The sequence below is a fragment of the Coregonus clupeaformis genome, chromosome 21, assembly GCF_020615455.1.
Source record: "Coregonus clupeaformis isolate EN_2021a chromosome 21, ASM2061545v1, whole genome shotgun sequence".
In the NCBI taxonomy this organism is placed as follows: Eukaryota; Metazoa; Chordata; class Actinopteri; order Salmoniformes; family Salmonidae; genus Coregonus; species Coregonus clupeaformis.
Genome location: NC_059212.1, coordinates 7,821,961 through 7,836,960, shown reverse-complemented (window position 1 = coordinate 7,836,960; position 15,000 = coordinate 7,821,961). Strand labels below are relative to the sequence as shown.

General features: G+C 45.9%; 1 protein-coding gene across 3 annotated transcripts in view; it reads right to left on the bottom strand.

The window, feature by feature from the left end:
- LOC121532942 (transcription factor COE1-A-like) overlaps positions 1 to 15,000 on the bottom strand; it is a 67,917-nt gene that overhangs the window by 30,196 nt on the left and 22,721 nt on the right. For all 3 annotated transcript variants that reach the window (XM_041838725.2, XM_041838728.2, XM_041838734.2), the window contains exons 7-9: positions 4,409 to 4,490; positions 4,105 to 4,246; positions 1,911 to 2,041 (exon numbers count right to left, since the gene is read on the bottom strand). In XM_041838725.2, coding sequence (XP_041694659.1) covers positions 1,911 to 2,041; positions 4,105 to 4,246; positions 4,409 to 4,490 — 355 coding nt within the window. The remainder of the gene's footprint in view (positions 1 to 1,910; positions 2,042 to 4,104; positions 4,247 to 4,408; positions 4,491 to 15,000) is intronic.

The window sequence follows — 15,000 nt, the reverse complement described above, 5'->3', positions numbered from 1 at the left end:
TCCTGTTGGAAGGTGAACCTTCGCCCCAGTCTGAGGTCCTGAGCGCTCTGGAGCAGGTTTTCATCAAGGATCTCTCTGTACTTTACTCCGTTCATCTTTCCCTCAACCCTGTCTAGTCTCCCAGTCCCTGCCGCTGAAAAACATCCCCACAGCATGGTGCTGCCACCACCATGCTTCACTGTAGGGATGGTGCCAGGTTTCCTACAGACATGACGATTGGCATTCAATGCTGGTCTGGCTCCCGAGTGGCGCAGTGGTCTAAGGCACTGCATCTCAGTGCTTAAAGCGTCACTACAGACCCCCTGGTTCGATTCCAGGCTGTATCACAACCGGATGTGATTGGGAGTCCCATAGGGCGGTGCACAATTGGCCCAGCGTCGTCCGGGTTTGGCCGGCGTAGGCCGTCATTGTAAATAAGAATTTGTTCTTAACTGACTTACTTAGTTAAATAAAGGTTAAAAAAACAAAACAAAAAAACATTCAGGCCTAAGAGTTCAATCTTGGTTTCATCAGACCAGAGAATCCTGTTTCTCATGGTCTGAGAGTCCTTTAGGTGCCTTTTGGCAAACTCCAAGCAGGCTGTCATGTACCTTTTACTGAGGAGTGGCTTCCATCTGGCCACTCTACCATAAAGGCCTGATTGGTGGAGTGCTGCAGAGATTGTGTTGTAGAGAATTATCAAACAAACAAAGTACTTTCAGAGTTGTTGTAGAATTAAGATAGACTTTATTACAATCAATATAGCCGAGATGCTCTGCAGACCCCTCGGCTATATTGATTGTAATAAAGTCTATCTTAATTCTACAAAAACTCTGAAAATACTTTGTGTTTGACTGAGGACAACGACAATTTTCTACAACAATGGTTGTCCTTCTGGAAGGTTCTCCTATCTCCACAGAGGAACTCTGGAGCTCTGTCAGAGTGACCATCGGGTTCTTGTTCACCTCCCTGACCAAGGCCCTTCTCCCCTGATTGCTCAGTTTGGCCGGGCGGCCAGCTCTAGGAAGAGTCTTGGTGGTTCCAAACTTCTTCCATTTAAGAATAATGGAGGCCACTGTGTTCTTGGGGATCTTCAATGCTGCAGATATTTTTTGGTACACTTCCACAGATCTGTGCCTCGACACAATCCTGTCTCGGAGCTCTAAGGACAGTTCCTTCGAACTCATGGCTTGGTTTTTGCTCTAACATGCACTGTCAACTGTGGGACTATAGACTGGTGTGTGCCTTTCTAAATCATGTCCAATCAATTTAATTTACCACAGGTGGTCTCCAATCAAGTTGTAGAAACATCTCAAGGATGATACATGGAAACAGGATGCACCTGAGCTCAATTTCGAGTCTCATAGCAAAGGGTCTGAATACTTATGTAAATAAGGTATTTCTGTTTTACATTTTTTATAAATTTTCACAAATTATGAAAAACATGTTTTATTATGGGGTATTGTGTGTAGATTGATGAGGAAAATTCATTATTTAATCAATTTTAGAATAACGCTGTAACGTAACAAAATGTGGAAAAAGGGAAGGTGTCTGAATACTTTCCAAATTCACTGTATCAAAGTGAAACACATAGACTTATTAAGAGCCATATAAAATGTTCAGTTGACATGGAAGGCAGTATGTGGTTTGTAAATGCACAATTTTTTTTAGCTCAGAGGGCTAACACAGTCTTGAGCCCCATGGACTCACTGATTTCAAAAATATATATCTGTTGGTTACACACAGACACACACACACACACACACACACACACACACACACACACACACACACACACACACACACACACACAGACACACACACACATACACAAACACAGTCACACACACACAGACACACACACACAAACACACACACAGATACACACAAACACACACACACACACACACACTGATTAATGTGTTACTGACCTCGCTCCAGACCAGCATGGTACCAAATATGACCTGGAGTCCATCAAATAAGTTTTCTCCTATGATAATGACTGTGGCCCCACCTGTAGTCCAGCCCTCACTGGGGCTGATCGCCTTAATACAGGGGGTGGCTGTGGAGGGAGGGGGGATGGGGGGAGGGGAGAGAGAGAGACATCAGAAATGTAGCTTTAACTCCTACACTACAATTTCTCCATTCTGATTGATTCTATGAAGAGAAAAACTAAATTCTCCAATTCATAACTAGGCCTGCTGTGAGGCGTAATACTGGCCCCTGGACCTTACAGGCTTTAGATTACTGGATCAGATTGGAGAAAAGAACAGCAGTGGAATTACAAATAAATAATAAATAAAGGCTTAATCTCCTCTACTTTACAGATCCTCAGCTTGTCAGACATGATGTCATTCTCCAAAGCAGGGTAATCCACTTTACTACAAAATGACTTCTGCTCTTTCCCTGTCTCTCTCCTGCCTCTCTCTCCTCTCTTTCTTCACCCTCCTCTCTCTCCCTCATCCTTCCCTCTCCTCTCTCTCTTCACCCTCCCCTCTCTCCCCTCCCTCTTCTCTCTCCCCTCCCTCCTCTCTCTCCCCTCCCTCCTCTAACTCTCTCCCTCTTCATCTCACCTCCTCTTCATCCTGCGAGTCTTTTCATAGACACTGATGGTGTGTGTGTCAACCAGATGGTGAAACATGAATCCATGATTCACATTTGGGGTCTTCCTCTCTGCCATCTGTTGTGTTCGTTGCTCATTGCTCATCTAGTACTGCCTGTCACAAGCCCTGATACCTCAATACATATCATTGTGCGCTGATTTCCTAGTACTGCCTCAAACAGACCCTGATACTTCACAAAACACATAGAGGTCCTCCTCTCCTCTCCTCTCCTCTCCTCTCCTCTCCTCTCCTCTCCTCTCCTCCTCTCCTCTCCTCTCCTCTCCTCTCCTCTCCTCTCCTCTCCTCTCCTCTCCTCTCCTCTCCTCTCCTCTCCTCTCCTCTCCCCTCCATGCACCCTTCTATCCTTCATCTCTACTCTCACACCTATCCTCCCCCACGCTCCCCACTCTCTTCCCTGTAATTTTCTGTTCTCCCCCTGCTCTATTCCTTCTTTCCTCCTCCCTCCTTCTCCATACGGGCCCTGGTCAAAAATACTACACTATATAGGGAACAGGATGCCATTTGGGACATTTGGGACACAAAATAGTCATCACAGCGACTTAAACCTTAACGCTGAATCTTAATGTAATCTAGTGTGCGCTATCACCCAAATCCACTCGTAGTTTGATCATGATGGTCCCTGGGGTTGAGGTCGTTCCACACAGGAAAAATATGTTCCTGTTATTTACCGTCAGGGAAAAGTTAATGAGAATCTAACTGGATTACTTTGAGTTGGAGGAATCTGAGCAGGCTCTAAATCATTACAAAGTATTAGGGGTCTGGGTCTGTGTGTGTGTGTGTGTCTGGGTGTGCGAGCGAGTGTGCTTGTGTGTGTTAACCTGGGAAAAGCTTTGGGGGGAGAGAGAGGGAGAGAGGCAGAGAGAGAGAGCGATAGAGGCTGGAGGATAAACCCAGCCAGGTCTCATAGGAAATAAGCTCAGCGTTGTCTTTAAGCTTCCTGGGGCCTCATAAGCACCATAGTCCTGCTACGACACATGGTCCTCATAAAACACTATGGCAGTTCTAACAAGAGCCGGCCACTGGGGGAATACAGGATTCACTGCTGCTCTCATCCTCTCCTCCTCTCTCTGTTCTCTCACTGAGAGTTAAGAATCTCAGAGGGAAAAAGGAGGGAGAGGAGAGGGGGTGAGAGAGGGAGGGAGGGAGAGAGAGAGAGAGAGAGAGAGAGAGAGAGAGAGAGAGAGAGAGAGAGAGAGAGAGAGAGAGAGAGAGAGAGAGAGAGAGAGAGAGAGAGAGAAGCTGTTCTAATAAAAGAAAGAGAGACTGTTAATGACGAGAGAGAGAGTGAGTGAGTGAGTGAGTGAGTGAGTGAGTGAGTGAGTGAGTGAGAGAGAGAGAGAGAGAGAGAGAGAGAGAGAGAGAGAGAGAGAGAGAGAGAGAGAGAGAGAGAGAGAGAGAGAGAGAGAGAGAGAGAGAGAGAGAGAGAGAGAGAGAATGCAGTCATCATCCTTAGCGGTTAATAAACTGTACCAGAGATGAGAAAGAAAGTGTGTGTGTTTACCATGCTCCAGGTACGAGGGTGTTCCTTCTGAGGGGTCTAGTCTCCTGGCCCGGCGACCGTGTTTAGAGTTGTTGTGGACAAATATGTTGTCAGAGACAGTGAGGACATGACCGTCCACACTCACCGTGGTAGACACCACCACCTGGGACAGACAGGGACAAGAGACACAGAAGACAGAGGAAAAGGGGGCAGGGGGACAGACAAGGACATGTGAGACAGGACCTGAAAGCTTCCATCAAACAGCATTACTGTTGTGTCTAATGAAATTATGTCAAATGTGGTTTTACGGTTCTCTCTCTCCCACCTGAAAGCGTCTCATGTCTCGTGGGTTCCCTGCGTTCTTCAGACAGTTCTGGTTGCATTTCAGGAAGAACTTGAGGAAAAACCTGGAAAGATAGGAGACCAGAAAACAGTCTAAGACTCTGTGCTTTTGGCTCCTGACTGAAGAGAGCTGTGTTTAATCAGATAGCAATGAGAGCAGCAGCGCACTCGCATGTGTGTGTGTGTGTGTGTGTGTGTGTGTGTGTGTACCACACAGGGTGTTATGATGCGTCTGGTGCAGTTCTGCAGTAGTTGGAGGGAAGCAGCATGCCTACTTCAACCCTCCCGACCTATAAGCATTCTTCCAGTCTTATCGAAAGTAGCTGAAAGATGGGTGGCTGATCATCTGACTGATCACCTCAATCAGGGCAACTCCATACATCAAATGCAATTTGGATTCAGAACTCTGCTATTTTCTGGAGTGCATTCAATCTAAACTGGATATAGGTGGTGAAGTCAGCGCAGTCTTTTTGGATCTTAAAAAGGCCTTTGATACTGTGAATCATGAGGTCCTCCTATCCAAACTATCCTTAATGTGTCCATTGAAGCCATTAGTTGGATGTATTCCTATCTGACAAACAGAAGCCAAAGGGTTCGTTTGGGGGACACTCAGTCGGACTCTCTTTACTATAACATTGTGGTCCCACAAGGGTCAATATTAGGCCCCCTTCTGTTTACCATCTATATAAATGATCTCCCACCTGTTTGCCCACAAGTTAACATGCAGATGTATGCAGACGATACAGTCCTGCATGTCCACTCAAAAAACAGACAACAAGTTGTTAACAAGATAACTGAAGCTATGGTACACATTTCTAAATGGATGACTGATTCTTGTTTGAATTTAAATATCGACAAGACTGTTTGTATGTACTTCTCTAAAAAATTCATTGATTCTTCCCAACGAGCTGTTCTTGTTAATGAAAGTTGTGTCTAACTTCAGGTATCTCGGCGTCATTTTGGACTCCAAGTTGTGAAGAAGGTGGTAAACACGGTCAAGTTTGGATTATCCAACTTTAGGTTTATAAGACCTTACCTTCCTCTGGAGGCCACCAAACTATACATGCATGCTGTGATCTTCTCACGTCTGAGATATTGCCTCACATGCTGGTCACAAGCAGGAGCTACTATTCTGAAACCAATTGAATCACTCTACAAACAAACACTTAAGAGTTTTGATAAAAAACCAAACAGTTACCACCATTGTCACATCATTCACAAACATAATTTATTCAGTCTGGATAGCTTTAAGCAGTATGGTCTTGCCCCACCAGTCTCAACGTCAACAGTGAAGAGGCGACTCTGGGATGCTGACCTTCTAGGCAGAGTTGCAAAGAAACAGCCATTCTCAGACTGGCCAATAAAAATAAAAGATGGGCAAAAGAACACAGACACTGGACTTGTTTGCAACTCTGCCTAGAAGGTCAGCATCCCAGAGTCGCCTCTTCACTGTTGACGTTGAGACTGGTGTTTTGCGGGTACTATTTAATGAATCTACCAGTTGAGGAACTGTGAGGCATCTGTTTCTCAAACTAGACACTCTAATGTATTTGTCCTCTTGCTCAGTTGTGCACCGGGGCCTCCCACTCCTCTTTCTATTCTGGTTAGAGCCAGTTTGCGCTGTTCTGTGAAGGGAGTAGTACACAGTGTTATACGAGATCTTCAGTTTCTTGGCAATTTCTCGCATGGAATAGCCTTCATTTCTCCGAACAAGAATAGACTGATGAGTTTCAGAAGGAAGTTCGTTGTTTCTGGCCATTTTGAGCCTGTAATCGAACCCACAATTGCTGATGCTCCAGATACTCAACTAGTCTCAAGAAGGCCAGTTTTATTGTTTCTTTAATCAGCACAACAGTTTTCACCTTTGCTAACATAATTGCAAAAGGGTTTTCTAATGATCAATTAGCCTTTTAAAATGATAGACTTGGATTAACAAACACAATGTGCCATTGGAACACAAGACTGATGGTTGCTGATAATGGGCCTCTGTACACCTATGTAGATATTCCATAAAAAAATCAGCCGTTTCCAGCTACAATAGCCATTTACAACATTAACAATGTCTACACAGTATTTCTGATCAATTTGATGTTATTTTAATGGACAAAAAAATTGCTTTTCTTCCGAAAACAAGGACATTTCTAAGTGACCCCAAACTTTTGAACGGTAATGTATATATGCTTACAGCTTGCTGCCGCTGGCTAGCCCTTGTGGTAAACCAGGAAGCAGCTCTGTGTATAAGCCTTCCCTTGCCAGTACACAGCCTCTTCTCGTGACACGTTAACTGGGCGTCCCCGTGGCCCCAGGCTCACTCGGCAGGGGATCTCGGAGCTGTAGTGGTCCCCAGAGGTGCGGTGCACAGGCCCACGTTATGTGGACACGTCCTGGCGACGTGCAACAGGTGGTCCTTTGACAGACTGGAGCTCCGGCAGCCTCCTGTAGCTGTGGGGAGGTGTTGGGTGTCTTGGATTTTTTTCCTTGTCACCGGAGCCCATTCCAACAGCGAAGAAGTGATGTTGGGACAAGCACATCCCCCATGTCCCTCTAAATAATTTCAGTGCGCAGGTATCCACTACTGCTCTTCAGCGAGTTCCACCTAGATTTCCTGCACCAAGAAAGTCTACTAGCGACAGGGTGCTTGGTAATGGGGGCAGGACTGAATGATGAGGAAGCTCCTAGCCAGGCCCCTGCACGGTAACAGCACAGGGCTATTGGTCATCAGCAGCTGGGATTTGAGTGGCAGCTGCTCCCGACAGACCGCTGTACATCTGAGCAGGCCGTTTTAGGAACCACACTGCTCATCCCAGTTGGGGAAAGGCCTAGAAAAGGTGTCCTAAACATTGCCCGCTTTAACTCTCCTAGATAGGCTACCGCACCTATCAGGACATCCCGTTTCAGCGGTATCAACATGTAGCATAAGGACTCTCTTGGACTCAAGCCATGGCACCGAAAGGCCCAAATGAAGGACTGCACTCATCGCAGCAGAGCTGAAGTGATATAACATCGACATTGCTGTTCTCAGTGAGACCAGACTCCTGGGTGAAGGGTCGCTCAGGGAGGAAAGGGAGGGCTACACCTTCTGGAAGGGATACCCCCCAGAAGGGCAACATCTGCATGGTGTGGGCATTGCCGTGAAGAACTGCCAAATCTCACAGAAACACCAACTGGCATTAGCGAAAGACTAATGTCACTCCGCATTCCCCTTGTTGAAAAGCAGCATGCCACTCTTCAGTGCTTATGCACCAACTATACCATCAGAAAAAATATGCAAAAGACCGCTTTTACGAGATGCTGGACGAGGCCCTCCACAGAGTACCCCAAAATGACAAAATCTTGTTATTGAGTGACTTCAACGCAAGAGTGGGGAGATACTGTGAGATATGGAGTGGAGTGTTAGGACAGCACTGCGTTGGTCATGCCAATGCAAATGGATTGAGATTACTAAGCCTTTGTGCTGAACATGAACTCACCATCACCAACACCATGTTCCAAATGAAAAACAAATTCAAAACCTCCTGGATGCACCCGCGATCAAAGCACTGGCACCTCATAACTACATGATTGTCATCAGGCGCTCTGATATCAGGGATGTCCTCATTACGCGAGATATGACATGTTGTTATGATGCCCTGAAGACAACCCATGGCCCAGCAAGTTGCTCTCTCTGTCCCCTCAGAAGTGCAGATTGGTCCACTCCCTTAAACGACCAAACTAAGATAGTCCAGAGGTGGGGTGAACACTTTGAAGCCCTCTTAAACCAGCCGAACCCAGTTGACTAGTCAGTCCTGGAGGAGCTCCCAACCCTACAGAGCCTTGATCTCCCACCCACCTTTTCTGAGGTCTGAGCCGCCATCAGGTCACTGAAGAACAACAAAACACATTTCCCCTGTGAGACCAGTCACACACCGGCCGGGCAGCAGCCGGACAGCAGCCTGACAGCAGCCTGACAGCAGCAGGACAGCAGCAGGACAGCAGCCTGACAGCAGCAGGACAGCAGCCTGACAGCAGCAGGACAGCAGCAGGACAGCAGCAGGACAGCAGCCTGACAGCAGCCTGACAGCAGCAGGACAGCAGCCGGACAGCAGCCTGACAGCAGCCGGACAGCAGCAGGACAGCAGCCGGACAGCAGCCTGACAGCAGCCTGACAGCAGCAGGACAGCAGCCGGACAGCAGCCTGACAGCAGCCTGACAGCAGCCGGACAGCAGCCTGACAGCAGCCGGACAGCAGCCTGACATCAGCTGGACAGCAGCCTGACATCAGCTGGACAGCAGCCTGACAGCAGCAGGACAGCAGCCGGACAGCAGCAGGACAGCAGCCTGACAGCAGCCGGACAGCAGCCTGACAGCAGCCTGACAGCAGCCGGACAGCAGCCTGACAGCAGCCGGACAGCAGCCTGACATCAGCTGGACAGCAGCCTGACATCAGCTGGACAGCAGCCTGACAGCAGCAGGACAGCAGCCGGACAGCAGCAGGACAGCAGCCTGACAGCAGCCGGACAGCAGCCTGACAGCAGCCTGACAGCAGCTGGACAGCAGCCTGACAGCAGCCGGACCTCTAAGCTTCTGCTTTCACCTGTCTGATCTGATTCACATATTCATCACCACTCTCCCTGTACTCAACAAATATAACTGTGTTGATAACTCTGCATTTATGATTCTGTGGCCCTGACTCTGTTCATTATTATATGTTGTCCCAAATGGCACATTATTCCCTTTATAGTGTACTATAATTGACCAGGGCCCATATTCACTTGTTCCAGGCAGTTTAGAGCTGCTAGTCTGCTACCATTAGACAACAAAGCTGCACATATTAAACACACAGAAAATTACAAGGCCTACACATTTTTCCTTTTTGGTTTCATGAAATAAAAACATCTATCTCTCTCTATCTCTCGTAATTACCCAGAGCAACACAAATTACTGTGGAAGTGAATTTCTGTAAAATGGCTGCATGGCCTCTTCGAGCCTGACGGTGGAATACACGAGCACGCGCACGCACACACACTCCGAGCCCGGCGGCTGAAAATAGGTGTACATAATTACAAACACAGACGGCATATCTATCTAATTGAATGATAACACGCTTTCATCAAATTATGAGGGGGATTGTTTGTCACTTTAGTACAATTAAACACACAATCATCCTCCCACTAAGTTAAAAAATAAACCAATAAAAAGCAGCAAAGCAATAATAACGCAACTTTTAAGTAATCCCTGTAGCGACCAAAATATTATTACAACCACAACTACTTCAGCTAAAAAGAAAACTTCACACCACCTTACAGAGTGAATTTCCAACAGTACGGAAGCTTCAAAGGGTCAATCCTCCGATCCACTGATCATGTCAGAACTGTGAGTTTGAGTGTCTGATGAGAACATCTAAACGCACTTTATCATTCTCTTTTGTGTCTCTTTTGTCTTAATCATACTTTCTAAACTTTACCTCTTCAACACTTATTTTCTCTCTCCTCTATTCTCATACTGTCTCTCTCCTCTATTCTACTGTCTCTCTCCTCTATTCTACTGTCTCTCTCCACTATTATCCTACTGTATCTCTCCTCTATTCTCCTACTGTCTCTCTCCTCTATTCTCCCACTGTCTCTCTCCTCTATTCTCCTACTGTCTCTCTCCTCTATTCTACTGTCTCTCTCCTCTATTCTACTGTCTCTCTCCTCTATTCTACTGTCTCTCTCCTCTATTCTACTGTCTCTCTCCTCTATTCTCCTACTGTCTCTCTCCTCTTATCTACTGTCTCTCTCCTCTATTCTCCTTGTGTCTCTCTCCTCTATTCTCCTTGTGTCTCTCTCCTCTATTCTCCTACTGTCTCTCTCCTCTATTCTACTGTCTCTCTCCTCTATTCTACTGTCTCTCTCCTCTATTCTACTGTCTCTCTCCTCTATTCTCCCACTGTCTCTCTCCACTATTCTACTGTCTCTCTCCTCTATTCTACTGTCCCTCTTCTCTATTCTACTGTCTCTCTCCTCTATTCTACTGTCTCTCTCCTCTATTCTACTGTCTCTCTCCACTATTCTACTGTCTCTCTCCTCTTATCTACTGTCTCTCTCCTCTTATCTACTGTCCCTCTTCTCTATTCTACTGTCTCTCTCCTCTATTCTACTGTCTCTCTCCTCTATTCTACTGTCTCTCTCCTCTATTCTACTGTCTCTCTCCTCTATTCTCCTACTGTCTCTCTCCTCTTATCTACTGTCTCTCTCCTCTATTCTCCCACTGTCTCTCTCCTCTATTCTCCTACTGTCTCTCTCCACTATTCTACTGTCTCTCTCCTCTATTCTACTGTCTCTCTCCTCTATTCTACTGTCTCTCTCCTCTATTCTACTGTCTCTCTCCTCTATTCTACTGTCTCTCTCCTCTATTCTACTGTCTCTCTCCTCTATTCTACTGTCTCTCTCCTCTATTCTCATACTGTCTCTCTCTCTCTATTCCCCTCCTGTCTTTCCCCTTCTAGGCCTTCTCCTTCTGACCTTCTTGGCAGAGTTGCAAAGAAAAAACCATATCTCAGACTGGCCAATAAAGATAAAAGATTAAGATGGGCAGTCTGAGATATGGCTTTTTCTTTGCAACTCTGCCTAGTAGGTCAGCATCCCGGAGTCGCCTCTTCACTGTTGACGTTGAGATTGCTGTTTTGCGAGTACTATTTAATGAAGCTGCCAGTTGAGGACCTGTTAGGCATCTGTTTCTCAAACTAGACACTCTAATGTATTTGTCCTCTTGCTCAGTTGTGCACTGGGGCCTCCCACTCCTCTTTCTATTCTGGTTAGAGTCAGTTTGCGCTGTTCTGTGAAGGGAGTAGTACACATCGTTGTATGAGATCTTCAGTTTCTTGGCAATTTCTCGCATGGAATAGCCTTCATTTCTCAGAACAAGAATAGACTGACGAGTTTCAGAAGAAAGTTATTTGTTTCTGGCCATTTTGATCCTGTAATCGAACCCACAATTGCTGATGCTCCAGATGCTCAACTAGTCTCAAGAAGGCCAGTTTTATTGCTTATTTAATCAGCACAACAGTTTTCACCTGTGCTAACATAATTGCAAATGGGTTTTCTAATGATCAATTAGCCTTTTAAAATGATAAACTTGGATTACTAATCACAATGTGCCACTGGAACACAGGACTGATGGTTGCTGATAATGGGCCTCTGTAGCCATTTCCAGTTACAATAGCCATTTACAACATTAACAATATCTACACTGTATTTCTGATCAATGTGATGTTTTTTTAATTGACAAAAAATTGCTTTTCTTTCGACAACAAGGACATTTCTAAGTGACCCCAAACTTTTGAATGGTAGTTTATGTTGAAGAGGGTGGGGCTCAAGCTGCATCCCTGTCTCACCCCACGGCCCTTTGGAAATAAATGTGTGTCTTTTTTTTGGCCAATTTTAACTGCACCCTTGTTGTTTGTGTACATGGATTTTATTATGTCGTATGTTTTCCCCCAACACCACTTTCCATCAATTTGTATAGCAGACCCTAATCCCCAAATTGAGTCAAAAGCTTTTTTGAAATCAACAAAGCATGAGAAGACTTTGCCTTTGTCATCTAGGAGTCTGACTGGCTTGTTTCCGTGGTGACCCCTCAACCTGTCATACGCACACACACGCATTTGTAAGCCACTTGTTCCATCAGGCGGATGCTGTTAGAGTAGTCTGTAATGTTGCTCCCATCATGTCTATCTAGTGTCATGATTTATTCAACCACAGCATCTCACTGCACTGAAACATTCATCCTCTGTTCGCTCCCTGCATCATCTCTCCCTCAGTATGTGTGTGTTTGTGTCTGTGTGTCTAGTGGTTTTGCCTCATCATTAAATATTTCTCAGTACAAATGGACCCATGTGTGAGTCATGGGTCAGGGGGACTGCTCTGTTCTCCTACCCGCCCAGGGAGAGTCCTGCCTGGGGAAAAGGAGTCCCTGTCTCCCCCTGGGCTGTAGGTCCCAAAGACTAGCCCATTCAGTTTCCTACATTTAATCATTCAAAATTCAATTCAGACATTTTCATCTTTCTGAAACGTCTTAAATGTCCTGAGTAACCATTCCTTCTGGGATTTCATTGTAGTGGGATTGCTTAAGAGGACAGTCTATGAACTCACTTAACTACTTTACTGGGGTAAAGGAAGGCCAATGAGCTTGTCAGTAGTGTTGTGTTGTGTCAGTAGTGTTGTGTCAGTAGTGTTGTGTCAGTAGTATTGTGTCAGTAGTGTTGTGTCAGTAGTATTGTGTCAGTAGTGTTGTGCCAGTAGTGTTCTGTCAGTAGTGTTGGGTCAGTAGTGTTGTGTCAGTAGTGTTGTGTCAGTAGTGTTGGGTCAGTAGTGTTGTGTCAGTAGTGTTGTGTCAGTAGCGTTGTGTCAGTAGTGTTGGGTCAGTAGTGTTGTGTCAGTAGTGTTGTGTCAGTAGTGTTGGGTCAGTAGTGTTGTGTCAGTAGTGTTGTGTCAGTAGCGTTGGGGTAGTAGTGTTGTGTCAGTAGTGTTGGGTCAGTAGTGTTGTGTCAGTAGTGTTGGGTCAGTAGTGTTGTGTCAGTAGTGTTGGGTCAGTAGTGTTGGGTCAGTAGTGTTGGGTCAGTAGTGTTGTGTCAGTAGTGTTGTGTCAGTAGTGTTGTGTCAGTAGTGTTGGGTCAGTAGCATTGTGTCAGTAATGTTGGGTCAGTAGTGTTGTGTCAGTAGTGTTGTGTCAGTAGTGTTGTGTCAGTAGTGTTGGGTCAGTAGTGTTGTGTCAGTAATGTTGTGTCAGTAGTGTTGGGTCAGTAGCATTGTGTCAGTAATGTTGGGTCAGTAGTGTTGTGTCAGTAGTGTTGTGTCAGTAGTGTTGTGTCAGTAGTGTTGGGTCAGTAGTGTTGTGCCTCTAAGTCTCCCTGTTTATTAAACACATGAATAACTTCCTTCTAGACTCTGTCCTCTCCTGCCCAGACACATATGGTCCACCAATCACAAAATAAGGAACCATGCATACATTAGCATACCTAATGAACGACCTTCTCTATTTAATATGCAAATTCCCAGAGACATTAGTGAATGCCGTCTGTTCTAAATGAATACATTTGAATGGCAATTAGAGTAATCCTTTATAATTAATGAAAACTGTCAATTTTGGTTCAGGAGTAATTTGATTAACGTTATGATGGGACACTTAGTAAGTTCATTAGCATGGTGGACTGGAGGGATACACTCACACACACACGCGTATTCACGCACACAGCCACACAGACACACAGCCACACAGACACACAGCCACACAGACACACAGCCACACAGACACACAGCCACACAGACACTCGCTCATTCACGCACACGTTCCCATGCATGCACGAACGGATGTACACATGGATGTACCCACCCACACATACACACACACACTAAAAGGAAATCTCTCCCACCCTACCTTGACCTTGCTAACTACCTTCCTGTAAAACAGCCAGAGAGCACATTAGAACTAATGATTAGCGTGTGATTACTGTACACTACCAACAACAACCTGTGAATCATTTGGTATCTGACAAATAGCGAGAAATAATATTGTTCCAGTTGTAAGAAAAAAAGCTTTTATTTCAGTCCATTAGCAAATAATGTGATCCATCACCTCCTGTCCTCATCCCCAATTTCTCTCTCTCTCTCTCTCTCTCTCTCTCTCTCTCTCTCTCTCTCTCTCTCTCTCTCTCTCTCTCTCTCTCTCTCTCTCTCTCTCTCTCTCTCTCTCTCTCTCTCTCTCTCTCTCCTCTTCTGTCCCCCTCCTCTCTTTCTGTGTCAGGTTAGTGGGTCCATTCTTACTGGAACACCTCATAAAGTCAGACCCCCGTGGAGCGACTGGTTCTGGATTCTGGTCTCTAAGAGAGAGTGGCTTTCTCTCTCGCTGGAAAACACTCACACACACCCATAAACACACAATAGTAATGCCATGGGATTCTGTATTTGTGGGAAGCTTGACATAAATATGTCAACAACATTCAGGTACACAAACACACACACACACACTGACGCCAGTAAGCACACACACACACACACACACAGGTCAGTAAGTCCTTAGGTCTAATCTGACACACTCAGCTAAGACACCTGGTTAATGTTAACAGAGCAGTTCTAGTCAATTACTCTCCCATATAACACACTAGGTGATCAGAACCAGACATCACACATCAGCTACAATAGGAGTCCATTCCTGTATGTTTTTCTGATGACTGTGGGAGAGGGAGAGAAGGAGAGAGGGGGAGATCTGAAAGGGAGGGGAGCTGGAGGAGGGGAGAAGGGGGAGAGGGAGGAGGGGGGAGATGGAGAGAGAATAGAATAGAGAAAAGGTAGAGTAGAGGGGAAGACGGGGAGGAGGTGTAGAGGGGTGAAGTCTGACTGGACAGAGGAGGAGAAGGGGGAGGAGAGGTGAAGACAGGGGGAGGAGGAGTGGAGGGGTGAGGTCTGACTGGCCAGAGGAGGAGAAGGGGGAGGAGAGGTGAAGACAGGGGGAGGAGGTGTAGAGGGGTGAGGTCTGACTGGACAGAGGAGGAGAAGGGGGAGGAGAGGTGAAGACGGTTATCCAAGCAGAGAAATGTAAATGGCCACACACACACAA